This window comes from Balaenoptera acutorostrata, chromosome 15, assembly GCF_949987535.1.
Source record: "Balaenoptera acutorostrata chromosome 15, mBalAcu1.1, whole genome shotgun sequence".
NCBI classification, from domain to species: Eukaryota; Metazoa; Chordata; class Mammalia; order Artiodactyla; family Balaenopteridae; genus Balaenoptera; species Balaenoptera acutorostrata.
In genome coordinates, this window is record NC_080078.1 from 85,573,803 (window position 1) to 85,600,836 (window position 27,034).

The 27,034-nt window shown below is 61.0% G+C and overlaps 1 protein-coding gene across 5 annotated transcripts; it reads left to right on the forward strand.

Moving 5' to 3' along the window:
• The first annotated feature begins 718 nt into the window (after window positions 1-718).
• On the forward strand, window positions 719-21,775 carry NPEPL1 (aminopeptidase like 1). Of its 5 annotated transcripts, none has more exons than XR_009005480.1 (13): window positions 719-985; window positions 1,688-1,873; window positions 2,444-2,614; window positions 6,589-6,678; window positions 7,129-7,210; window positions 8,892-9,034; window positions 13,722-13,799; window positions 15,895-15,995; window positions 16,688-16,811; window positions 17,143-17,319; window positions 17,785-17,895; window positions 18,432-18,647; window positions 19,207-21,773. XR_009005480.1 is itself a non-coding variant. In XM_057529669.1 (13 exons), exons 1-12 carry the CDS (start codon window positions 836-838, stop codon window positions 18,643-18,645), a joined length of 1,533 nt encoding a protein of 510 aa, XP_057385652.1. In that variant the 5' UTR covers window positions 719-835; the 3' UTR covers window positions 18,646-18,647; window positions 19,207-21,775. The 5 variants fall into 5 exon arrangements, 4 of the variants coding, with proteins under 4 accessions (XP_057385652.1, XP_057385649.1, XP_057385650.1 ...); XM_057529669.1 differs by having other exon boundaries at window positions 18,526-18,647; window positions 19,207-21,775; XM_057529666.1 differs by lacking the exon at window positions 19,207-21,773 and having other exon boundaries at window positions 18,432-19,175.
• The last annotated feature ends 5,259 nt before the right edge of the window (window positions 21,776-27,034 follow it).

Sequence of the window (27,034 nt, forward strand, 5' to 3'; positions counted from 1 at the left end):
TCGTCACATCCAGGACAGGCCTGGCAAATCCTGGGGGTCTGACAAAGGTTCAGGAACCCACTAAGTGAGGACGAGGGGATTATGCACACTGCCCAGCATGCCAGCGGGGCCTCGTGCCACGGGGAGCTGGCCCGAATCCAAGAATCACCCAGCCAGTCCAAACGCAACAGGGTGTGGCGGGGGGTCCAGCTGGACCACCACTGCTGCTCAGAGACCCCTGGGAGGCCTGCCTCTCCTCGGGGCTGGGCTGGCTCAGGGCCCACCTAGACTGTGGTCTGGTAGACGGGCTGGGGTGGCCTTGAGGACGGGCCTGCATCTGCTCAGGACCTGCTGGAGCTCAGGTGCACTAGGGTCCGCTGGCAGCCGGCTGGGGCTGGGGGGCGCCTTCCCGGAACGGCCGTCCGGAGACCTGTGTTTCCTCAGTTGCGCAGAAGGACCCACGTCGGGACCTGCCCCAGGGTCAGGGCCTGCCGCGGTTAGAGGCCTGCCGCGGTTTGAGGCCTGCCGGGAATGGGGCCTGGTGGGGCCGGGCCTGGGCCTACTGCCTGCGGAGCGGGGCCTGGCGGAGTTCGGGGCCCGCCCCGGGCCGGGGCCTGCAGGTCCGGGCCGCCCCGGGCCGCCCGACCCGGGCCTGCCCAACCCCCCTCCCCGCCCCGCCGGCCCGGCGCCCCCTCGCGCCCCGGGCGGGCCCTGCACGTCTCGCGAGCGGCCCGGAGCGGCGGGGGAGGCGGGGCCGGCGGCCGGGCAGGGCCGGGGCGGCGCCGAGGCCCGGCCGGAGCGGGAGCCCAAGCGCGGCAGGCGCGGTGGCCGGGGCCGGGGGCGCGGGCCGGCGAGGATGGCGAACGTGGGGCTGCAGTTCCAGGCGAGCGCCGGGGACGCGGACCCGCAGAGCCGGCCGCTGCTGCTGCTCGGGCAGCTGCACCACCTGTACCGCGTGCCCTGGAGCCACGTCCGCGGGAAGCTGCTGCCCCGGGTCACCGAGGAGGTGAGCGGGCCGCGCCGGCCGCCATGCGCCGCCCTGCCGGCGAGCGGAGGCCGGGCGGGGCCGGGCCGGCGGGGAGGCCGCGGAGGCCCCGCCTCGACCGCCCGGCGCCCCCCAGCCCGCCGGCCCAACGGCCCAACGGCCCGGGCGCGCCCAGCAGGCCAGGCCGGCCGGCGAGGCCCGGGGCCGCCCGCCTCCCAGGAACCAGAGGAGCGGGCTCCCGTCCAGCAGCCCCGCCCGGAGGCCGCGCGCGCCCCGCACCCACCCGGGCCTCAGGCTCGTGGGCAGAGCTGGCCTGCCCTTCGACCAGGCGCGAAGGAAGTGCCCTTGAGGGGCCGGGCCCGGCAGCCTGCGCGGCCCTGACACCGCCTTCCAGAACCCTTGTGGCGGTGCCGCCCGCCCCCCTCCAGGGGCACCTGGCTGCGTCCCACCCCAGTGCAGGTTTCCAGCGTTTGTAGCAGAGCAGCCTCCAGCCTGGCCGTTTAAGTCCCCACTGTTTAATCCCACGAGGGTGGACGCGCGCCAGCCGACGCACACAGCGCTTATCTAGTGAGATGTGACACTTCTTAATTAGGGACCCTGGGTGCCGCGGGGAGGCTGCAAAAGTGCCCTTTTAGCAAGTGAGGCAGGCGTGTGCGCGCAGGGCTCCTGGCCGGCGGCCCTGTAAAGGCTGGTGTCTGTCTTGTGTCTCCCCTTGTGATGCAGCTCTGGCAGGCTGCCCTAAGCACGCTCAACCCCAGCCCCACGGACAGCTGTCCCCTCTACCTGAACTATGCCACCGTGGCCGCCCTGCCCTCCAGGGTGAGCCGGCACAATAGCCCCTCGGCCGCGCATTTCGTCACGCGGCTCGTGCGGACCTGCCTGCCGCCGGGAACCCATCGGTGCATTCTGGTGAGTGGTTCTGAGGGGCTGGCCCCGCACGGGCCCCTGAGCTTCGGGTCGCTGCGTGCTGGCTGCTGGCCGGGGCCTGTGGCTCAGCCCTCTGGACCGCAGAGCACTCCGGCCCACGGTATCCCCGAGGCGGACGATGCCGCCGCCGCGACCGCGCAGTGCAACCCCGGCGTTACCGCCGCCGGGGATACCGAGGGCCCCGAGACGGAACGGTCCACCGCAGATCAGTTTGGGTGGCAGATCTGAGACTCAGACCCAGGCTTCCTGAGCCTGTGTCCGCTGTGCATCGCTGCACGTCCTGCCTTCCTGTCTCGGGAGGCAGTTGACCCCATCTGGTGGCTGACATTTTCTTTCTCACATCGTGGGACAGTGATTCCGGGGAAGGCCCCTGGGATGATGGCTTTGCTGGGGCATCTCCGTCCAGATTGTTTCCACAGTGGCCTCTGACCCAGCTCTGGGGCCCTAGCACTTCCTGATGGCGGCTCCCATGGGTTGGGCCCTGGGTCCCATCCCCCCACCCCCAACCCCGCCTCGCTCCCCCTCACCACAGCTCCACTCTCTGTGCTGCAGATGGTCTGTGAGCGGTCGGACGCCTTCGCCTCGGCCTGTGCCCTGGCCCGCGCTTTCCCGCTCTTCACCCAGCGCTCGGCGGCATCACGGCGCCCGGAGAAGAAGACCGTCACGGTGGAGTTTTTCCTGGTGGGACAAGACAACGGGCCAGTGGAAGTGTCCACTTTGCAAGTGGGTGTCTGGAAGCTCAGACCGGGTCCCCGCGCCGCACTCCCCGCCGCCCCCCAGCTTGGGCAGAGCTCTCTTTCCCACTCCCTGGGAGGACAGGACAGGGCTGCTGGAATTCCCGAGAAAGACCCCCGGGGCCTGTCCAAAGCCGGGCAGCGGGCTCCCTCCCCCGAGGGTGGTCTTGTTCTCAGGGTTCGGTTCTGTTCAGCCAGTGTTTATCGAGCACCTGCCCCGTGCCAGGCGCTTTCATGTTTCGATACTAATAATCCTGCCCGTGTATATATCGCGTTACCCTTTATGGTGCGCTTTTACATGTGTTATTTCATTTGATCCTCCTTCGTTTGATCCTTTTGAGGCACGGCGAGGCTGGAAGTGATTTCCAACCTAGAAGTCCTCGTGTGGGCCGCATGCCAGGTTTCCCTCCCGTGGCGACCCCCCCCAGCCCAGTGGTGCTGTGGTCTCATCCTCCCCACCTGCAGCCCCCGCTCCAACCGCCAGACTCAGGTGGTCCTTTCCCCTCTCCTCCCCCACCCGTCACTCTGTCTCAGGCCCCTGGAGCACCCCCTCACCCGCTGTGTGCCCCAGGTCTGTAACTGCCCCCCCTCCACCTGGATTCTGTCCCTTAGGAGGAGACAATGTGCCTCATCTCTGCCCTCCTGAGACGGTGCCTCTTTTTTCTTCCCTTCACCTCCCGTGGTCCGCTTGCTTTGCCTGTCTTAACTCCCTTTCCCCCCTCAGCCCACCAGCATGGAGTTCGCCCACCCCCTTCCTGACGTTGTTTTCCAAGGACCACGTCTGCCTGACTTGAGCACTGGTCATCCCTCCTTGAAGGGCACCCGCCCAGCCAGGAGCCTGAGCCTTCTCTCCTCCCCGTACCCCTCCCGCCTGCCGCCCCCCCCCCCACCATGGGGACATTCCAGCCTCACTCCCTCCTCTCTGGGTGGTTTCAGTGCCCCTGGGCTCCAGCCTGCAGTTGGACACCAATGATCACTCCTTCCCTCCCGCTCCAGGGAGTTCCTTCTGAGTTCTGGGCTGGGGCTGGAGGCCTGAGCATCCTCTGCCCGCTCCGAGCCCCTCTCCTCCTGCCCTCAGCCACAGGGACTGGCTTCCTGCTGTCCCTTGGCCTCGCCAAGCCCGGTCCTGCTCAGGGCCCCTCTCCAGGGCCCTTCCGGCTCTGGTTCTGCCTGGTCTCAGTCCGGCTTCTGCCCACATCCCTTCCTCGGGGAGGCCTGGCCATCCTGGCTAGCCCGGCCTCTCCCACACTGCCAGGCCCTCTGCCAGCCGAGAGCCATCCGCACCAGACATGACGCATCTGAGTTTAGCCTCTGTGCCCTGCGCTGGAATCGGAGTCCCCCAGCCCCCGGAGGGCAGGGTCCTGGTCCTGTGCATAATAATCCCCGCACCGGCCTTGTATGTGATGAAGGGTCTCCCTGGCCCCTACATCCCACCCATCCTACTTTGCCCACCTGCACCCCACTGTTCTCTGGGACCATGGCGGCAGCCTCCTAACTGGCCTCGCTGCCTCCAGACGCCCCCCTCCGGTTCCGCTTCCCACTGCCTCACAACCAGGCAGGGGCCGGTGCTTTGCGAGTGCTTGTCAGGTGTCAGGCGCTGCTCCGAGCACACGTGTGCACACACACTTAATTCTCACAACTGCCCAGTGAAATGGGTTCTGTTACTCTCCCCACTTTAGAGTGGAGCAAACTGAGCCTCAGAGATATGAAGTGACTTACCGGGGCCACGCCAGCATGGGGTAGAGCCAGGCTTACACCGCGGCCGCCGTCCGTCAGCCCTCTTTCTCTTCTGTCTTGGATTGTGAGCACTTGAGGCTCTGACACCCCGGCTGGCCTTTCCGTCACCAGGGGGACCGCCTAGACCCCATCTCTGTGGCCTCTCCTACCCTCCTCCTCTGTGGCATCTGGTGGGACGATGTGTTGTGATTCTCTGCTGGACTTGAGTCCCTTGGGCATCTTTGAATTCAGAGTCTAGTGTGGGGCCTGGCGCGCAGTAGGTGCTCACGTGACGTGGATGGAATGAATGAGTGAGTGAACGGATGGTCCTGCTTTCGTGGTGAGGAAACTGAGGCACAGTGAGGTGCCGGCTCCTACCCCAAAGGGGCGCCCTCGCGCCTGAGCCTCCGCTGCGCTCACAAGGCCCGTGAGGCCGGCACTGACGCACCTCCCCGACAGCGGCCACGGGTCTGTGCAACCCCCCACAGACAGAGACCCTCACCCTCCCGGGGGAGAGCCCGCTGCCAGGCAGCGCGGGCTACACAGCACATCTCGCATCTGAGCTGTCAGGTCTCTGCCTCTGAGGCGCCAGGGTTTAATTACCTCGGGACAGCCTGGGAGGTGGCTGGGCTGGCGTTGTGGACCCAGAGCCTGCCCTCCCCGCCCCCGCGGGGCTGGAAGAGGCGGCGAGAAACGGGATGCCATCCTCACCCCTGCCAAACCCACGCTGCGCCTCTCTCTTGACGTCGCCTCTTCCCTGCACTGAGAAAGGCAGCCAGGCCCTGGAGGTGGGTGCTGCAGGGCCAGGTGGGGCAGGAGGCAAAGCCGAGCGTCAGGGCTGACGCGGGTGGACGGAAGTTCTTGGCGGAAGCTGCGAGGGAAGAGGGGACAGCCGGCTTGGGGATGAGCATGACCTCTGCGTGTGCCTGTGCCCCGTCGGCAGTGCCTCCCGTGGTGGACGGTGTCAGGCTCCTGCTCCCCTTTGGGCGCTGGGTCGGTGCACAAGGCCGGTCTGTCTGTGTCCTTCCCTCCTGGCCCTGTGGCCAGAGCAGTGTCACATCAGACGACCAGCAAAAAGGATGGGGGTCTGTGACACTCACATGGGGCCCATGTGAGAAAAACGCCTCCCCAGCGGGCCCAGGGACCTTTTCTCCATTGGGAGGATCCAGAGAAGCTCCTGGAGGATATGGCCTTTGAGAAGGCCCTCAAAGCGTAGCTGGGATCTTGGCAAGAGAAAGGGAGTCGTTTGGTCTGCTCAGGCCACCATGACAACAGCCCACAGACGGGGGGCTTGAACAGCACATGTTTAGGACGTCCAGGATCACGGTGGGTCCTGTGAGGGGATCTCTTCCCGGCTTTCAGACCACCACCTTCTTGCTGTGTCTTCTTCTTTTTTTTCTTATAAATTTATTTATTTTATTTATTTATTTTTGGCTGCATTGGGTCTTCGTTGCTGCGCGCGGGCTTTCTCTAGTTGCGGCGAGTGGGGGCTGCTCTTCGTTGCGGTGCGCGGGCTTCTCGTTGCGGTGGCTTCTCTTGTTGCGGATCACAGGCTCTAGGCACGCGGGCTTCAGTAGTTGTGCCTCGCGGGCTCTAGAGCACAGGCTCAGTAGTTGTGGCTCATGGGCTTAGTTGCTCCGTGGCATGTGGGATCTTCCCGGACCAGGGCTTGAACCCATGTCTGCTGCACTGGCAGGCGGATTCTTAACCACTGCACCACCAGGGAAGCCTGCTGTGTCCTCTTCTTAGGGGCAGTCATCCCATCACGGGGCCCCACCCTCCTGACCTCATTGAAACCTGATCATCTCCTAATACCATCCCATTGAGGGTCAGGGCTTCAGGACATTCAGTCCATAACAGAGGGCAGTACCTCCTCTTGGCAGAGGCCAGACATAGTGTGTGTTCAGAGCCAGGCGGGAGGGCCACCTGCCACCTGGATGAGGGGCGTACGTAGCAGGAGATGAGGTTTAGAAAGCAAGGTGGGCCCCATGTAGGCCGGGCAGGATGCCAGACTTGAAGGGTTCCCCTGTGATTCTGGAGCTGCGTTGGACTTTCTGTAGACGGCTGGGGGGGTCACGGGCAAACTTCTGCTTCCCTTCCACCTGCCCTTGCTCCCCTGGCAGCAGCCCTGCAACCTCCCCCGGGTGACGTGTGCCTCTGACACCTCTGGGCCCCTGGCCATTGGATGAGGAGGGATGCCTTCCACCTGGTCCCAGGGCCCCAGTGACGGCCTTTTGTTTCTCCTAGTGTTTAACAAGCGCCACAGAAGGCGTGCGGCTGGCAGCCCGCATCGTGGACACGCCCTGCAACGAGATGGACACAGACACCTTCCTCGAGGTTCGTAGCCCTGGGGTCCTGCCGGGACTGGGACGGTGTCGATAGACCTCAGGGAGAGTCAGGAAACCCAGGGCTGCAGGGGGATGGTCCACAGTCTCTGCACCTCGTCTGGGGAAGCCGCGGGCTGCTGCAGACAGAGTCCTGCCGTCCATCCAGAGCCGAGGGGCCCCCAGGCCTCAGCTGAGGGTGGAGGGAGGACAGAGCTTCCTCCCCAAGGCCCCTCAGCAGGACTCCAGCCATGAGTTGCAGGAAATCGCAGAGTTTGGAGGGTGAGCCGCCTCTCCTGGGTTCAATCATGCTCGGAGCCAAGAGTCAAAGCCACGGCATCCCGGCCCATCCCTCTCCCACCGTAAAGCATCTGCTCACCCCTGGCCCAGGCCCTGGCCTCGCCCTGATTTAAGCCGTCTTCACGTGTTTGTGTGTTGTTGTTTTTTCCATGAACACATCCAGGAGATTAAGAAAGTTGGAAAAGAACTGGGGATCGTCCCAACCGTTATCCGGGACGAGGAGCTGAAGACGAGAGGGTTTGGAGGTGGGTCGGGGCTGTTCCTCGCAGATCCTGGCCTCAGGAGCAGCCCGGGGTACCTGGGCGGCAGGGGGGCACCAGGCTGCACGGTGTGTCGTCCCAAGCTTCGCCCTAAGCTTCGCCCTGAAGGAACCCAGCCCGCGTCCAGCCCCGAGGCCAGACCCTGGGAAGCAGACCATCTGTGGGGGAGAGAGGAGGCAGCGATTCAGATTCTGATTCAGATCCTGGAAGCCTCAGGATCCAAGGCCTCCCCCGCCCACTCGCTCTGCAGCCTCCCACATGCTGCCGTCCTGGCTCCCTGGCTAACCCAGCAGGGCCTTTCTGTTCCTCGAATACACAAGTTCACGTCCACATCAAGGCCTGCACTTGCGGCCCTTTCTGTCTGGGATGCTTTCCCCCGAGGTAGTCTCACGATAGGGCCATCTTACCCTGCACGTCTTGGCCACCTCCTCAGAGAGCCTTTCCTGATTGCCAGGTCCGTCCTCCCCCAACTCCCAGGCACTGAGATGCGGTGACGACTAGGACAGGAGCTTTCTGTCTGGCTGGGAAGGTCACTGTCGTTGTTACCTGAGGCTGCAAAGCCAATTACCCCAGAAGGTAGCAGCTGAAAGCAACACGTGTCCGTTGTCTTGCAGTCCTGTGGGTGGGGAATCAGGCGTGCCTTAGCTGGGTCCAGCCCAGCGTCTCTCGAGACTGCAGTCATCTGAAGGCCCCACTGGGGCTGGCCATGTGCTCCCAGCAGGGCTCACTCACGGCCCTGCCAGCAGGCCTCTGGGCCCCACTGGCTGTTCCTTGTCTTGTGGGCCTGTCCTTGAGCAGCTCACAACGTGGCAACTACTTCTCTTCAGAGCAAGGTCTCCAAGCAAGAGATGAGAAAGAGCAAGCAAGATAGAGGCAAGGTCTTCTTTTGTCACCTAATCTTGGAAGTGGTCTTGTCATCTCTGCCACACCCAGAGGAACTGAGACATGCAGTCCTGCCCACACTTCGGGGAGGGGATCCACACGATCATGAATGCCCAGGGGCGGAATCTCTGGGCACGTGTTAGTGGAGGGAGAGGCAGTTCAGTCAGAAAGCTTCACAGAGGAGGTGACGTTTGCAGCGGGTCTTGCAGGATGAGTAGGAGTTTGTCAGGCAGCTATTACTGCCTCTTGTCCTGGTTGCTACGATTGTTCAGCTCGATTACTGGGGGACCTTGAGGCATGGGCTGTGCCCACAGCAAGCCACAGTTTTCTTGAGAAGGTGGGGCATAGAAACCAACAGTGAGGCAGTGGTGGGAGCGAGGTCGGAAAGGGAGGTCCATCCTGAGTGCACAGAGAGGTCAGGGAAGGGAGGGTGAGCAGGGGCTGGAGCGGCCTTGAAGAATTATCCAGAAATCGTTTCATTCTGCAATCCTGTTCACGTCTTTCTGGGAATGATACAATATTTTTTCTCTCAGCGGGTTTTCTTGCCTCACAATACTTTGTGTAGAATTCATTTGCAGTCCCAGGGCAGTGAACTCATTTGCCTTCCCCGATCCCACACCGGCCAGGGGGCGGGAGGGGCGGGAGGGGGCAGGGAGCTCTCCGGGAGGAACGTCCACAGGCCAGTGGCTGCTTCGGGGGGAGAGCAGTGTTGCTGGGGGGCTTCCGGGAGTCCTCCGCTGGGTCCAGCCCGCGCCTCACCGACGTGTCCTGTGCTTTCCCCTAGGGATCTACGGTGTGGGCAAGGCTGCGCTCCACCCCCCAGCCCTAGCCGTCCTCAGCCACACCCCGGACAGAGCCACCCAGACCATCGCGTGGGTGGGCAAGGGCATCGTCTACGACACCGGGGGTCTCAGCATGAAGGGGAAGGTGAGGTGCGGGGCTGGGGCTCGGGCGGGGCCGGGCGGGAGGGCCCCTTCTCAGGCGTCGGAGGAAGGAGCAAGGTTCCTGGGCCTCAGAGTCGGGGCGTCCAGGGGAGAGGCCGTGGGGCCCAGTCTCCCGAGAGGCAGACGATTTCACGCCCGCACTTCAGGCAGGAGGCAGGAAACAGAAAATCTGGAGAAGAAGAAGGAAGGGGCCTGGGGAGACGCCCACCGTCTCCACGACCGTCTGAGGTCCCCCAGGAGGATGCTTAGTGGTGGTCCTCACGAGACCTTCGGAAAGCAGACGCCCTGGTTCAAGGGAGGGGAGTCTGGGCCCGGAAGCCAGGCGCCTGGGAGCGTTGCTGGGAGGCTGCAAGTCCCAGAGTCTCTCTTAAGGGTGGCCCCTCCTCACGCCCGGGGGCCTGCCCTGCACCAGGAGGAGGAGGAGAGGTGTCTTCATCTGCTCACCCCACGTGCAGGTGCTCCAGGCCTGGGCTGGGCTCTAGGGGGAAACTGGGAAGGAGACCTGGAAGAGCGGAGTCAGCCATCCCAGAGAGGGAGCTTTAGACGGCTGAGCGCAAGCTAAGCTCGTGCAGGGAAGACATTGACGACTGGCAGCCCGCGTGGCTCTCAGACGCGTCCTCTTGGCCCAGATGGTGTTTTAAAATCCGAATTAGGTACCAGCATTTAAAAACAGGAGGAATTCTCACGGGACTGGGTCTCTTACCTTTTGTAAACTCAGAGGACCTGGCAGCGCTGGTCCTGCGTTCGCACCTGGGGGCATCGTGCTGGAGCTAAGCGGCAGCTGCCCCTGTGGACGCGCCTCCTTCCTCTGGTTGGCCGCCGGCCCCACCACCCCCTGCCGCTCCTCTGACGTCACACCCCAGGGTCAGCTGCTATTTAGGGTAGGGCTTGTGCTGCTACTTTTTGCACTTCTGTATTTGGTACCTAGAGTGGATGATCTTTTTTTTTTTAACATCCCTCCTCTAATAAACAACAAAATTATTTTCAGGACTAATCGGGAAATGAAACAAATAATAAATGTTTAAAAAAACCAGACAGCAGTAGTGAATTCCCCGATAGTGAATTCCCTTTTATCGAATTCCATATATATTATCATGCCAATAAAAAATTAAAAATGAATGTTATAGTACAAATAAAACAGTCATCCATTAACACTTTTAAACAGCATTAATGTGGGCTTCCCTGGTGGTCCAGTGGTTAAGACTCCACCTTCCACTTCAGGGGACATGGGTTTGATCCCTATTCAGGGAAGTTCCACATGTTGTGAGGTACAGCCAAAAAAAAGAAAATAGCGTTAATGTCATTTTTGATAGAAAAAAACTGATACCTCCATGTTGTTCTCTCATGGTGATGTATGCCAGCATCAGACTCTGCTGTCAGGCCTTAGCTTCTGCGGATTTGTCAATGACTTTATCAACATTGGTCATCCTCACGTCTTTATGTTCACTAGACAGAGGTACCAGATCGGTCAGTCTGTGTTCACTCATAGTTGATCCAAAACAACACAGTTAATTTTAATTTTGAAGAGTTTCTATCACATGAAGCAACTGATACACAAACACTCAGGGGAAGTCTCCAACAGTAGGGTCCCTCGGCAGTGACTGCTAAGAATCCCATTTCCCAAGAAGCTCCCAAAATTGGTATAGCGTCCATGTCTCTGGTCCTTTGAGATCAACTCCAGCAGCTTTCAGACGTCTGTGGAGTAAAAACGTTTTAAACACCACGACTCCAGTGGTTCCCCGAGACTGTGGGCAGCAAGGAGGCTCGCTGCTCCCCGGGGTTCACTCCGAGCGCACCATCCGAAGGCAGGAACTCGCCATCACAGGCGCCGTGGACACTGACCGGCCGCCTCCCGAGCCCGCCCGAATCGGAACCAGTGCACCTCGCGGAGTCTGTGCCCCTGGCAGCAGCCCCTGGTACCTCTAGCACGTGATTAGTTATCCGTGTAGGATAGTGTTGCTGGAGTTAATGCTGTAGGAGTTAACATAGGTGGATTTGAAGCTTTTATTTATGTGATTAGGACTCGCTTCAGCCAACAACAGGAGGCATCTTTTTCCACTGATGACGACGGGCAGACTGACTTTTAGTCGGTTTATTACCGTTTTAAATTCTCTGCAGATGATGTACCCCTCTAGCTGCACCTGGTGCTGGTCCCCCGCCCACACCCTTGACAGGGGCTCTTGCCCTGAGTTCTGGGGGGCAGAATTTCAGGCTCATTTGGACGTTGGCTTGCTGGAGGGCAGGAGTGAGAAGCAGGGCTTCCTGGGAATCAGTCATTTTGCTGGTGGCACCCTCTCCCAGTTTTGCAGGAACAATCCCGGTTTTCAGAGATTCTCAAGGCAAATCAGGATCAGCATGAATTAACAGGTCTCAAGTGTGTTAGACTCAGGACCCCTTCCAGTCTTAACAAGTATTGATTCCAAAGGGATTTTGTTTATAAGGGTGATGTCTGCTGGTATTTACCCTACTAGAAATTAAAACTGGGAAATTTTAAAGATGTGTATTAATTCATTGAAAAATAACAACATGACCCCATTGCATACCATTGTAAATAATACAGCTTTATGAAAAGAACTGTATTTTCCAAAACGAAAAAAAGTTACGGAGAGGAGTGGCAATGTTTTACATTTTTGCAGCTCTTTAATGTGTGCCTTAATAGAAGACAGCTGTGATCACGTTATCTTCTTCTGCGTTTAGTCTATTGTGATCTGTTTTAGTTGAAATATAAAAAGAAAATCTGGCCTCGGTCCTTTTGTAGTTAGAAAGGGGAGAAGCATTTTAGTACCCTCTTCAGGTAACTCAGGACATTCTTCTTTGCTATTACGCCAAAACTCAACAGGTGGGAGCTTCTGAAAGGTTAGTTATGATGTGGAATCTGAAACCGTGCCTGTGAGCTTTGGTGTTCTGCTACGTTGAAATCTACGGGTCTGTCTTGAACTTTGAATGTATGATTTTGTCATAGCACACATGATACGGGTCATTTGGAAAATATTGTTCACAGAGTTATGCGGAACCTCCAGATTTTGACACATTTCATTATATAATATTTTTTAAAACCACATTCGTTAATATCACCATCTATCTCATGTAAAAAGGTGAGTGTTAGGAAGCCATCATGGAGGCAGATACAAGTTTTCCAAAATTCTGACTTTTGCTTGACAGCTCAGATTTTACCACGGGCACCAAGCAATGCCAGCTGCCCTCCTGGGGAGAGAGGCTCACTTTGATAGTTTTTGAGAAAATGTCTGCAGATACCTGAGTCTGGGTCCCCAGCATCTGTCAGTGGTTCCTCCAAGTACAATGGTGTTTGCAAGAACAGAGGCTTGCTGAGCTCAGGAGAGACTCAGGGCCCGCTCCCACTTGGGCTCCAGCCGACCCACCGTGACCGACTGCCGGGCGTCGGGGAGAGTGAGCAGGGCCTTCCCGGCACCTTCCATCTCATCACAGACGGTGTTGGGAACAGCTGAGATTTTGAAAAGTTAATCATTTACTGCCTCAGCAAGGAGACTCGAGTGAAATGGGCAGTGCCTTATTTCCCGGAAGGCCTGGAAATGAATCCAGTGACCGCCAGGTCCCGTGGGGCCCCGGGCCACGGCTCCAGCCATCACTACCCCTGCCCCATTGGTGCAAGTGTCAGCCTACCAGTGACCAAGGCGTTACCATGGAAATCGTTTCTCTTATAAAAACAGGAACGACAGGTGGGGTCCGAGAAGCTGACACAGTCAGTTGAGCTGCGTTTTTGGTGGGACATTTGTTCTGCCCATGACAGGGGATCACGGGGTTTCAGTGACCATCTCGAGCCATTTTCTGTGTGGCCATTTTGCAAGGGGTTTGATTCTAGGTCTGAGGCCCTGTTTTTCCATTTAAACAATCCTGTGGTTTCTTGCAGATTAGGTCAAAATAGATGGCTTATTTTCAATAGTGCTAGCTGAGTCATTTTCACTCAACTTAATTGTAAAAGCAGCTCCGTTTATATCTAAAAATACTTCCCATTAAAACTCGAGGCTCACGTAATCCAATAAGGGTTCAGAAAAATCACTCGGTACCTTTCAATCCCAAATCCTTACATCCGATGACCTGTTGTTAATTTAAAATACGAACCTCTCAGTTAGTGTTGGGAACCTATAGAATGTAAAAACGTGCAGCTGCTCTCAGCTAGCTTATAGAAAATCGTGTTACCTCTGTGGCCGGAGGGCGCCTCTGTCTCCAGTGATCCTCCCATTAGACCCGTCACCCCAGAGACGCGAACTGGGGCGGGTGGCAGGTATCCTCAGGGTGGGGGTGGGATTGGTGATGTCACAGTGACCGGTGACATTTGGGAAGAGCTCCCATTAACCCGGACAGGGCGGTCAAGGTAGGGGGCCTTGGTCATGGCCTAGCCAGGAGCCAGGCCACGGCGAATCCGCCAGCTCTGGACGTCTCCCCCGCCCCCTCCCCCCTCGCACAGTTCCCTTCAGTAACTCCCAAAGCTCTGCTCGAGCCAGAGGCACCCCGGCATCTTTGGCCCTTGCTTCCCGTTGCTTCTAGGGGACCCCAGGCGACCAGTGGCGTTTCCTGGGTTCTGTGGGCACCAGGTCCTGCACCTCCGGGGCCCTGGTGTACGGGCTGGGGCGGGGGCCCTGGTATCAGCATCCGCCCACCTCTCTCTCGCCCCTCTGTGCCACCCGCAGACCACCATGCCGGGGATGAAGAGGGACTGCGGAGGCGCCGCGGCCGTGCTGGGGGCCTTCCGAGCCGCCGTCAAGCAGGTGGGTGCGGCCCTGCCCTCCCCTCGCGACCCTTCTCCCCAGAGCTGCCCCCCGTCCTTCCTGAGCCTCTGCAGCCCCCTGGCCCCTTTTCCTCTGCACCCCAGCACTGGGCCCCTCGGGCTCCTCCACCCGAGCGTGTCACCTTCGCCTGCGCGTCTGGCTTCTCGGGTCCCCGCTGAGTTCTGAGAGCCTCGCCCGTCCGGACCGATACGGGAAGGGCGCCGTGGAACAGGCTGCCCGCCCGGCCTGCCCGCTCACACTCGGGGTCCGGTGCTCAGGGTCGGGGTCTGGGGAGGGCCGGGCTGCTGTTCGGCGGGAGGGGCCCGGGGTCGGCCCTGCTCCGGGCAGCCGGAGGGCCCGCACTCCCCACCCAGGGCACGCCAGGCCTCGTGAGCCAACGACTGGAGCCAGGTTCCTGAGCCGGGGCGCCCTGTTGAGGGGCCAGCAGCAGTGGCTGCCCCCGGCGTTTGGAGCTGCAGAGGCTGTTTATCCAGCAAGGGGGGCGGCGCACACCGGCCGTCCAGGGGCGCTTGCCTCTCAGCGTGGCTCCCTCGGGCGCTTCTGAGAAGCCCGGCCCTTCGTGTCGCCAGACACAAGCCTGCCTTCCCCACAGGGGCCACCTGAGCAGCGTGGCTCCCAGGGGTGAACTCCAGTGAAAAGATTTCGGCAGATAGTTTCTGCCCAGGCACCCCCGAGAGGGGAGCAGAAAGTCCGGGAGGAAGGAGGGCTCGGCCTGCGGGCCGGGGCGTCCCCACGGTGCCGGGGCGCCTCCCTGGGGTCACTGCGGCAGAGCTGCAGGCCACGGCACCCGCCCCCCAGGAGCAGCGCGTGGCCCCCCTCTGCGGAGCCAGGTGTGGGATGGGGAGGGGGTCTTCGCCCTCGTCCCCTCGCCCTGCTCGGCACACGCAGGCCCGGCCTGGGGGCAGCACCCAGCTCACCTGCCCGCCTGGGGCCCTGCGGGCTGAGCCGGGCCCGCCCCCTCGGTGGATGAGCTCAACAGGGATGCGAGGGGAAGGGCCCAGCCGCTGCTTGTTGTCAGCTCGTGGGGGAGTGTCTGGAGAGCTCACGTGGCCGCGCTGCCCGGAGTCTTTGCTGCGGGGCCCGGGTGACTGCCCGCAGAGGGTCTGTCCCGGCGTTTAGACAGGGAGGCTGGGAGACGCCCCAGCAGGTGGACCCATCCTGTGTGCAGGGAGCTGCTTGGCAATTAACGCCGATCCGTCAGCTGGCGGCCGTGAGTGGTTTCAGGACTCCTCTGGACCCTCCACCGCCAAGGGTGCTGCCGTGGGGTGCTGAGGGTCCCCACCCCACAGGGGCCGAAGCCTGGAGGCTCCGCTTGTAACTGGTTGTTTAAGAAAAGGAGCGTGCCTCAATATGAGCCTCAAAATGCATAACGATGGTGACAGATCGTAACCCACAGAATAAGTATCCACACATCGTACTGGTAGGCATAAGTCATTTATTCACAGCAGAATCCCAGTTGCTTGCTGTAGAAGTGATAGAAATAGAAAACCACCATTTGGCAAACAGCAGCGTAGTAATTGTTTCAGGTGAGAATGATCAATAGATGCTGAAATCAGAGGTGAGGGTGGTGAGAATGGGAGCGAGGAGGCGAGTCCACGCAAGGGCTTCCGTGGTGGGGCACGGGGGCGGGGGTCATTGTGTCCCCGTGCACTCCACCGGGCAGGGACGGCACACACAACCTGAGCGCAGGCACAAGCAAACAGCAGAGACAAAAGGCCAACCTCAGAAGCTCGCAGATCTGCGGGTTTGTGTGGTGAGGGACCTTGACCGCTGGCCACCCTGTGTGGGCGGGAGACAAGGGCTGAGCGAGGCCCCTGGGGAGCGGCCGGGCTGGGGCTCAAACCCGGCAGCTCAGCCCCGCTTCTGGGCTCAACGCTGCATTGCACGGACTTTGGTGGCAGACCCCTGGCCTAGAGCCCGCCACCAGGACCACGGGGAGTGCCGGAGGCTGTGCTCACGGCTCCCTGGACTCCTGTCTGTCTGTCTGTCTGTCGCTGTCCTGGTGCGTCAGAGGAGAGTTCCGGCCCATCCTCCCCCCAGCCGGTACCTGGAGCCTCTGCCCTTGTGCCTGCAGGGTTTCAAAGATACTCTCCATGCCGTGTTCTGCTTGGCTGAGAACTCGGTGGGACCCAGCGCCACGAGGCCGGACGACATCCACCTGCTGTACTCAGGAAAGTAAGGCTGACCCCGCCCACCCACCTCACAGTGCCTGCCCCCCTCACGTTGTCTCTGTTGTTGGAACTCGTGGCCCTTCCCAGGGCCCTGCTGGCAGCCCTGGCCGCGCCCAGCTCACCCCGGCCGGGGCCAGACGCTGTGGGGAGGACGCCCTGTGTCAGGAGCCCCTGGGCAGCAGCCGCTTGGCCCCAGGGTGGCCGCGAGTGGGGCCGTGTCACTGCGCAAGGTGTCGGGCGCCACGCAGGGGCTCGGGACCCACCCTGCCTTAGGGGGACAAGCCCTTTCCAACCTTTAGGCGTACTGTCCTTCGGGTGTCTGAAGCCTGCACCCCCAGACCCCCAACTGGGGGGCCCTGCCTGCATCTCCTCCCTGAGATCAGCCCTTGGGCTGCTCCTTCTCAGCTGCAGAAGGAAACGCTCGAAAGTCACAGCAGGCAGCATCTGGAGGAGCAGGGGGCCCCGGATTCGGAATAGCAGAGTCTGCTCGCCCGCCCAGCCCTCCCACGGGTGCCCGTCCCCAGGGTGACCCTGAGAGGCGCGCCTCCCCTCCTTTACCGAGGCGACCCTGTTCTCCCATCCTACAGATGAGGAAACTGAGGCACGGGAGCGGGGGGGGGGGCGTCACTCTGGACCTGTGTTTCTGTCGGGGACAGGGAGGAGGGGCTCTTAAGTGGGGTCTTGGCTGCACCCTAGGACTGTGGAAATCAACAACACGGATGCCGAGGGCAGGCTGGTGCTGGCAGATGGCGTGTCATACGCATGCAAGGACCTGGGCGCCGACATCATCCTGGACATCGCCACGCTGACCGGAGCTCAGGTGGGGCCCTCCGCAGCGGCCCCCGAGGAGCCAGAGGCCACCTTGACTCTGAGAGGGGCAGGGTCTGCCATCCCTTCATCTTCGTAACGGGTCGGAGCTGGCCCACGGGGCTCCATGGGGGTGCAGGTGCGCGGGGCCCGAGGACCACAGCAGGAACGTCAGGGCAGGACAGGAACCGTCCCCCAGGTGGTCGCGCTCAGGCTTCTCTTGCTGTCTTGCTGCCTCGCTTTCTGTCGGCCCCTCTTCTGTCCTGGGTGTTCCCCGCCACCCCGACCTGGATACCCTCCGCTCCCCCCACCCCCGGCTCTCTCCATCTCTCCCTGGTCCCCAGGGCATCGCCACGGGCAAGTACCACGCGGCAGTGCTCACCAACAGTGCCGAGTGGGAGGCGGCCTGCATGAAGGCCGGGCGGCAGTGCGGGGACCTGGTGCACCCGCTTGTCTACTGCCCGGAGCTGCACTTCAGCGAGTTCACCTCGGCTGTGGCCGACATGAAGAACTCAGTGGCGGTAGGTGTGGAGCAGGGTGGAGCGGGGTCAGAGCGACCCCAAGAAACAGCGGCAGGGCGGATCACGGTCCCCCCACAAGGCCCCAGATCTGGGCTCTGGTCGGGGGAGGGGAGAAATCATCCAAAGTGGGGGCGCGCCGCTCACCGGTCTCGCTGCCGGCACGTCCGCTCGGCGGGCACCAGGGCGTCCTCCCCACTCCGGGCCCTGCCTCCGTCGCCCCCATCAGCTCTATCGCTGGCGCCCCCCTTGCCCGGCATGAAGGCAGACCCCGTAGCCCATGGGCACGGCCCTCGGGGTCACTCTCTGCTGCTCCCCACGTGGTCGCTGAGCACGGTGGGGTGGAGTGGGTGCGGGGCGCCCAGCGAGGGCCCAGCTGGACGCAGCCCCGAGGGCGCTCTGGGTGAGCCCCTCCTCAGCGTCCCCGCCGCTGGGTGCCGAAGGGTCGCGGCCGTCCTCCTCCCGCAGGACCGGGACAACAGCCCCAGCTCCTGCGCCGGCCTTTTCATCGCCTCGCACATCGGCTTCGACTGGCCCGGGGTCTGGGTCCACCTGGACATCGCCGCGCCCGTGCACGCCGTGAGTCCGGGCCCCAGGGGTGCCCCTGCCTCCCCCCGTTAGGACTCGCTTGGCCGGCCGGCCGCTCTGCTCCCCTCCCCGGCGCCTCCCCGCCAGGCTGGCCGCCCCCACCCTCTCGTGCGTCCAGAGCCCCCTCTGGCTCCAGAGCTGCAGGCTGAGCTCATCGGAAACACTGTGTGTGAGGGTCACACGGCCAGCTGTGGTCCCCCGACCTCTGGCCTGCTCGTCCCTGGGAACAGCGTGGCTGCTGCGTGGAGCCCTTCCCAGCCGGCCCGTCCTCGGCAGGAGGCCCAGGGCCCTCGGTCTCGCCCTTTCCCACCCCGGGGAGACGGGCTGGGGGCAGGGAGCCCGGGGCCGTGTGACCAGCCCGTCGCCCGCCGGCCCGGAGTGTAGCAGGACAGGGAGGGGGGCCGTGGGGCATGTGGGGGGCAGACGCCCTGGCCCAGGAGCCAGGGGTCCCCACCCACACCCCGGCGGCGGGTTTGCCGAGCGGCTCTGGCTCGGCCGCACGTGTTTTCCACTGCCCTCGCCCACAGGGTGAGCGGGCCACGGGCTTCGGTGTGGCCCTCCTGCTGGCACTCTTCGGCCGGGCCTCTGAGGACCCTCTGCTGAACCTGGTGTCCCCGCTAGGCTGTGAGGTGGACGCGCAGGAGGGGGACGCGGAGAGGGACACCAAGAAGCGCAGGCTCGTGTGACGCGGCTGTCCCGCCCGGCGCTGCCGGGCTCTTTACCTCACTTTGCACTGATTAATTGTAAGCAATTGGAAGAGTATACCTTAAGATGAGCTTCGGTTTGTTTTGTTTTTAGTTGTCGTGGTGACGGAAAGGGCTCCTTCTTGTAAGTCTTAGGAGACAGCTCAGTGTTTGGCGGGGCCCCGGGGAGGGACGAGCGGGCAGCACTGGGCTTGTTTCTGTTTGATTCGCCGCCAGCTTCTGCAGACCGTGCTCCCTGCTGGGGCCTCCACACGACCCCGGGCCCCAGGGTGCATGCGCGGCCCTGGCGCTCTGGGCTGCATGGCCCTTGGGCCGCCTGCCCCTGCTCAGCGTCCACGGTGGGTGCCGTGGCCCAGTGTCCAGCCTGGGCCCTGCGCGTGGCACCCACATTACAGAGAGCCCAGGCCCGTGCTCCAGCCAGGGCTGCCGCTGCCTCCAGGCAGCCCTCCCCTTTGAAAGGATGGAGGTGACTTACTGCGGGACCCAATTTTATGGAGCACGAGGAAGCTCTACTCTGGCCCCTTAGAATTCACTGGGGGTGGAATTAAATATGGCTGAACCACATCACATCTTTGCCTCCGTCTCACTCTCTCTCCAGCCCGTTTTAGAAAGCAACCCTGACGCCTGCCCATGGGCCTGAGGCTCCGGGATGCCACCACCTTCTCCCAAACCAGCATCTGGCTTTGAGATGCAGCTTGTCAACCTCGTTTTTACAGATGAGCAAGCACCCTGGGGCCCTGGGGTCCAGGCCTGCACAGCCTGGGCCATCTTGGATTTGAGGGTTCGGAGTGCAGCCTCCTTGGGCTCTTAGGGCTTTCCCACGACCTGCAGTCTGCAGGGAAGGCTGTCCTGACCCCCCGAGCACATCACGAGGCAAGTGTTGTACGGGTTCAAGTGAAGGTCCCCCCCGGGCATGTTCCTAGGTGCTGAAGGGCCCGGTCTGGCCAGGTGTCGGGGAGACCCCCCGACCTGGGCCCAGCGGAGGAGATCGGGGACTCGGGCCCCACCCGTCATGGAGGCGGCTGCCCACGCCTCCTCTGCTGGGGACGGGAGGGCGAGAACATGTCTGCAGGGCACTCGTCCCCAGGCTGTGCCCTGACAATCAAGGTGACCCTTTCTGGGTTTGGTCCCAAGCATGTATTTAATAACTGCCTGCTGTGGGCATAGCCCTGACGGCCTGGGAAAGGCAAGCGGCGGCTCTGAGGCCCCAGCCCCATCTGGGAAAACCGTGGCCCACGTGTTAAGTCGCAATAATAGTGGTCACAAGGCGCTCGGTGGGCCGCGCTGTGAGCTCAGGGAGGCGCAGGGGCCAGAGGGGCCAGGAGCCTTCACGGGTCATTAGCGTGCTTAATGGCCTTGAAGTAGGCAGCTCGCTCCAGCTTCCCCCTGAGAAGCCCTGGAGGATCCAGAGGTCACCGAGGTGGTCCAGCGCCTTCTCCAGGCAGCTGGCACTGTCCTTTCCCCCCCCATCCCCCCCCCCCCACCCCGCAGAGGCTGCAGGATGCAGGGTCAGGGAGCAGGGGAGGAACTGAGTCTCCCTTGTGTGGGCACAAAGGCGGCCTCAGGCCCGGGGACTCAGCTGGGGAGCAGCTGCAAGGGCTTGGCATCAGGGGGACCCAGGGCTGAGGCAAAGACCCTGCTTCTCCGAGGCCAAAGGGCCTGAGGACGTGACGGCTGCTTCCCACGGCCCCTCTGGAGCCCTGGCAACAGGGTGGTTTGCGGGCCGGCGGGCGCCGGTGCGCCCACTTGATCACGGTCCTGGGCGAGCGGTACAGGAAGATGAGCCTGGCCGACAGCTCCTGCTCCAGCTGCAGCTCGCCCAGCTCGCGGACCAGGAAGACGGCAGCGCAGAGCCCGAGCACGCGGCGCACGTCGGGCGGCTGGTCGTACATGATGGACCGGGCGATACCGAGGAAGTGCTCGTGGATGAACTTGGCCGTGACCATCACCAACGACACGTAGAGCCCGACGAGGCTGGGTGGGGGGCGGCCGTCAGTGCCACTGTCCCAGGAGAGCAGTCACAGCCCCCGACTCAGCCCGGCTGGATAGGGGCGCGAGTGCTAGCCGCTCACGGCCCCCGAGGCCTCCTGTGAGTGGGTCTGGGGTTCCAGCCCCCGCCTGAGGTTGGAGGGCGGGGAGATGGGCACCCGTGGAGCAGACACACGTTACCCTGCAGACAGGAATGAGGGACAGGACGGTGGGAATGTCCCTTTCTGCTAGTGGCTTGTGTGACAGTAAACCACCGTCTTGGTATGTTTCTGAGGCCAAGGGAACAGGGGCTTGTGCCCCCCCGCTCCTGGGGCAGTTCTGGGGAGCAGGGGTGAGAAGGGACCGGAAGGTTCTGAAGAGCCCAGGGCATGAGGCAGGTTCTTAGAGCTGGGGGAGCCTTACCCGTATCCCGCCAGGAAGCCCAGGCTCCAGGGGCTGACTTTGTCGTTAAAGATGACCAGCTCCATGTCCTGGCCGCAGCCCCGGCTCTGGTCACAGCCTGGCCGCCACTCCCGGACACCCCGCCACTCGGCCGCCGGGCTGGCTGTGAGGGCCTCCGCTGGCCTCAGCTGCTGCATCCAACTGTGGCATTGCAGAAGAAGGCCAGGCGGTCCACGTCCCAGGACCCGTGGGAGTGGGCTGTGCAGGAGAGACAGCGTCAGGCCCTGGGGACGTCTGCAGGCTCGGGAAGACCCAGTGTCACCCAAGGTGACCATGTCAGAGAACTTGCCTCGGATGGGCCCGAGATGGACGTTCAGGGGAGCGAAACCGCTGACGCTCTCCCCGGCTCTCCCCATAGGCAATGCAGCCTCCACTCGGGCGCAGCCTGGCCCTGCACCCAAAATGCACCCCTTTTTCCTGCCTTGTTCAGGGGCCCCCCCCCAGAGGCCCCTTCCCCAGCCGGCCCCTGGCAGTACCTCCCGATGGGCCGGTAGTTGTGGTCTCGCTGGAAGGCTCAGCCTTGTCCCCTGGTGCACACTGACGCACCCCTCAGAGCTCTCGGGGCCCCCAGGAGCACATCCACGACCCCACCAGCCCCTCCCCCAATCTACGTTGGTTGAGTTGGAATTTGCTGCATGATGCTCTGCCCAGAACCTCTGTTCAGACTGTTCCTGGCGAATTGATGTTCAGCAGTTTTGTTTATTTGTTTGTTCTTTAACAAAAGGTTGTTTTGGTTTGAGATTCAGCAAAAACACTCACCGCCTTCTGCTTCCTCTCTCTTCGGGATTCAGTAAATTAGCTGTTCTCCAGTTGGCTTCGAGGCCTCGCCTCAAATGAGCCTCCAGCAAGATAATGCGTTTAAAAGCCCTTGGAAAAGTACCAGGCACCAGCACATGAGAGGCAGTGTCAACCTGCGAGCGGCTTGCTCAGCCCTGCGCCCGAGCCAGGCAGGATCGAGGGGCCTTGCTCAGGCCCACGGGTAGGGCCCGGGGGCGGGGGGCTGCCTCGTGTCCTCCTGCCCGACCCCCTGTCTGTACCAGCAGCGCCATCTGAGGCCGGGGGCAGGGATGTGAGGGCGGGACGGGTCCTCATCAACTTCCAGCTGGTGGGCCGTTTTCGCTTCGGTCCTCTCCGTGGTCCTGAGAGCTTTGGGGATGAGTCCAGGGAGCATTCTTCAGTCAGGAAAACAAAGTCAGAGACAAAAATCCAGAGGCCCGCTTTACAGTCACCTGCATTTAGCGTAGTTCAAACACGAGGGGCCTCAATCTGAAACCGTGGGTTCCTATTGGCTGCGTGAGAAACTCCGCGGGGCTCAGACCCCCCCCCACCAAGTCAGCTTAGAAAGTCTCCCCAATTCCGTGACCGTGGGCTCCTTTGCAATGCCTGACTGTCCCTTTCTTCTAATGGGTCGGCTGAGTTTCTGTGGCATCCACGAGCGTGTTTGGTCCAGTGTGGGGATGGCCTGACGGCGCTTCCTCGGCCAGTAGTCTTTATTAGGCGCCACCTGTATGCACCCCTGAGACAGGCACTCCTCTCGTGGGGTCCTTCCCAGCCTGCAGCCCTGGGGGGGCCCAGCTTCTGGCTGAGGAGCCAGAGCTGGCCTGTGGGGAGCTGGAGGTGGGCTGCCCCCGGCACCCAGGGGGCCCGAGCTGTAGGCGGCTCGCAGGCCGGAAGCGGCCCTCAAGCCCACCTCAAACACTCGCTTTCTTGTACCAACCATGGAGGTGTCATTAGCGACTAATAGACTAGCATTTCATAAGCAGTTTGCCTCGTGCAGGGCAAATTATCTTATTCCCACCTCGGGGCACGGAAGTGTGCGTGCGTGTGTGTGTGTGTGTGTGTGTGTGTGTGTGTGTGTGTGTGTGTGTGTGTGTGTGGTGTCGGGCAGGCGGGAGATTCAAGCCCAGGGGGGCCGGGCTCTCTCTCTCTGCATGATTTCCGCCTTCCGTCCAGAGCCCTCTGACCTCTGGCAGCCCTCCCCATAGCGCAGGGCGCAGTAGGCAGTCATCAGGCCTGTGTGCACCGGTCCGTGGAAGAGGGAGGTGAGCCCACAGATGCTCAAGGCCGAGGCTGGCCAGACAGAAGCGGCCAGTTCACGGGGCCCATCACTGGCCAAATGCCCCCGGGAGCTCTGTGTGCGGCTCTGGGCCTCGGTTTCCCCATCTGTCAAATGGCACTGGACCCTCCGGCCTCCTGTGATCTGAGTGTGCTGCTCACGGGCTCTGGGCCAGCAGAACTGGGTTCAAACCCCAACCCTGCCTGTTTTGTGGCTTGAGAGCTGGAGCCGGTTAGCCGGTTACCTGTGTCCTAGGGATACCATGCGCCTGGGAAAGTGCTGCCTAAACAAGGAAAAGCCCGCACACTGCCGCCCCCGCCCGCGCCCGGCGCACAGAGGGGACACCTACCCGGGCTCGCTCCTGGCGAGGCTGAGCCTTTGGACCAGCTGGCCCCGTGTCGCCGCGTCTGTGTAACACACCGTGTGTTTGCCGGATGCTTCCACGTTTCTGACCAGAGACACATTCCTGAGGGTGGAGGGAAAGGAGAACACGATGCTGAGAAACAAACCAGCCAGGGGCGTGGGGCAGCTTCCCTCCCGCCTGGCTGCCAGGGCTCCCTGCTAAGATGGGCTGAATGACCCTTGTGTTCACCTGGGGCCCCTCAGTCCCCGAAGCCGGAGGAAAGGGTGACAAAAGATCCTGCCACTGAGGAGTCTGGGGTCTTCACCAGGCAGCACCCACCCCCTGCCCTCTGCCCTCTGTGCGCCCTTCCTCCATCCGGGCCTCACTCGGCCCTGGAATTGCACCTGCGCCGGCGCACACGGCTCCCACTTGTCCCGCACACCTGAGCATCATTTAAGGCCTAAGAGGCCAGCGGGCACCAGGCTCGGGTCCTCGTGCTTCCACCACCCGGAGGCTGCTGTGAAGATGCCCAAGGCGGGCGCTCAGCACAGGAGGACAGTGGACACGGCCAGCCTGTGCCGGCCCCTCACCGGCCCCCAAGCCTCGGTTTCCCCGTCTGAAGGTGGGGAGGGAAGGGGTGCTCCAGGTGGAGGTACAGCAGGTCTCCGAAATCAAGGTTTCCTGGTGTTATGACAACAGGAGGTGGCCCGGCCGCCTTGCACGAGGAGTGAGTCGTCACGGCAGAGGGACCCCATTACACGTGGGAGCTGCCATCCTCTGCGCCCGAGCCAAGAAGACAGCACAGAACGAAAACGCCCTGCACTCCCTCCTGCCAGCTGTCCTGGGAACCATCTGGAGAAGGTGCCGAGTGCAGGGCAAGGGCCCTCCATGCCTCTCTCGCCTGTCAAGGGCTCTTTTGTGTGTGTGTAGGCAAGTTGTCAGCCAGGGTTGCAAGGGCCTGGCAAAGCACAGTCCCGCCAGCCTGCTGGGCCCCCCCGAGGAAGGCGCCGTTTCCTCCTGTGGATGGAAGACAAGGCAGCCCCATTTCCTCCCCGGCTCTGGCAAGGAAATGGGCTATAAATAAACAGCCCACAGACGACAGTTATAGCAGAGGGGACGGCCCAGCTCTAAGAGGGGGCCCTGGGGAGAGGGCTAGTTGGGGAAGTGCTATCTGAGCTGAGATTGCAAGGATGAGTGAGTATTAAATGATGCAGAAGATGGAAGAAATCATTTCAGGCAGAGGGAACCACGTGTGCAAAGGCCCTGGGGTGGGAAAGGCCGTGACAATCTGGAGGAGCGGGAAGGAGGCCAGCGAGGCTGGAAGGGAGAGGGGGTGTGGGGACGAGGGCAGGGGGTGGGTGTGATGGGCAGGCACAGCCTCGCGGGCCGCGGGCGGGAGCAGAGTTTTTATTCGAAGAGCAAGGGGAGCCATGGCGGTGTTTTGTGCAGGTGAGAGGCAGGTTGAATTGACACCTTCAAGAGAGCCCTCTGGCTGCAGGTCACCAGAGGCATGCCCCCCGCCTCCCATGCGCGGAAGGGAACCCACATCAACACCCAGTGTTGGCTGGGATCAACCAAGTTGCTGTGGAGGCCAAGTTTAAGGAGGGCCGGTGAGAGCCAGCATCCTAGGGGCTACGGTTCCCAGGTGTCTGGCCCTAAAAGCTGATGGCCACCTTTGTGGTCGTGGACGCCACGTTCCTGTTCCCCCGCAGGGCACGAGTGGGACAGGTTTTGTGGCCCTGCCGGCACCGCCCCTGCCATTTCCCAGTCACGTGACCTGGCCCCAGTGCCCTAATCAGCTGCACTTAAGTCCCTCCATCAGTTAAAAAGAACACGGTCTAACATCCACCTTGAGAGGGTCAAAACGGTGTCAGTGGTCATGAAAGACCCATGGCGGGCAAGTCTAAACTCTTAATAAATGGGAAAGACAGCAATTTGAAGAAACTGGAGAGTGACAACAGTAGAAAGTTGCTGGAGCCTTGGGGTGGCAGGAATTCCACCAGAAAGCCGCAGTCTTACGGGTGGGTGTGCGAGAGAGGAGCTCCGGGCTGCCCAGCAGGTGACGGTCATGGTGATGCGGTTCTGCCGGGAAAGAAGCAAAAAGCCAGTGTTTAACACCCCCCGAGGGCTGGGTCTGACCTCCATTTCCAGCCAGGTTGGAGGGGAGGAACTGGAGTTACCCTCCTGCATTAAGCAAGTGAGAAAACCAGACAAACACATAGAATGCAATGCTTTTCAGACACTAGAAAACAGGCAGCGTGAGAGGGTTATCCCAGAGAGAAAGGAAGCAAATGCGATGAGCTGCCTGCCCAGTTGCCCCAGCTGATGGCCCAGAGGCCTTTTGGCTGCACCACAGCCCAGAGGAACCCAATCAGAGCCCAGGCAGCCTCCTGAGCGACAGGGGGGGACAGAGCTGAGGATTTGGGAAGGGTCCAGGCAGCTGGAGTTGCAGGGTGGAGACCTGGAAAGCAGAGAGCTGCCCAGAGGGAGGGAAATCCAGAGCCTGGCAGAGGGTTCCCTGAGCCTCCAGCTGAGTCCTGCTGAGCCCATGGCTGGGGGGATGGGGTGCCTGTGGGAGCAGAGCTGCACAGGCCCCGGTCCCAGGGCCAGGGGCTTGGGGAGGTCAGCAGAGCTGAGACCTGAGACACCACCACTCAAGTCCATGCTGACCTCTGAGTGGGACGCACGTGGGCATTTGAAACCAGCGCCACCGGAGCCTGGCAGCTGAATGGACAGGAACCAGTGCCCACAGAAGGTAGACAGAGTTTGCAGCGTGAACCCAGCTGCTAAAACAGAACCAGGAGGATGGGGGAGGGAAGGGGGAGGAGGAAATGGAAAAAGGAGAAGGAAACCCACATTCTCCAGGGCGTTTTTAACAGGATCCAGTCTTCTCACATAACACAAACAAACAAGATGTCCAGGATAAAAATCCAGCATTACTCAGCACACCAAGAACCAGGAAAACTCTGACCAAATCTCTAGGGAAAAGGCAATCAAAAGATGACAACCCCGAGATGACCCAGATGTTGGAATTATCAGACGAGGACTTAGAAGCAGCTGTTCTAATTATCCTCCACGAGGTAAAGCCGTACGGTCTTAAAATGAATGGAAAAAACAGAAGTTTTGGCAAAGAGAGACAAACTATAACAAAGAATCACTAAATGTGTTGTGGTATCCTGGATTGAATTTTGGAACCAAAAAAAGAAAAAGAAAAGACATATGTGTAAAAACTGGTGAAATCCAAATACAGTCTGGAGTTTAGCTAATAATAATGTACCCACGATGTTATCTTAGTTGTGACAAACATACCATAGCTCATGGCAATGAAAGAGGTTAACATTAGGGAAAACAGGGCGAGGGGTATTTGGAAACACTATTATCTTTGCAACCTCCTGTAAATGTAAAATTTTATTAAAGAAAAAGTTTACTTAGAAAGAAATAAAAATTTTAGAACTGAGAAGCAAAGTATAAGATATAAACATTTCACTGAATAGGCTAATAGCAGAATGAAGATGACAGAGGAAAGAGTCAGTACACTTGAAGACAGATCAATGGAAATGATCGAATCTGAAGAACTGGAAGAAAGGATTTTTAAAA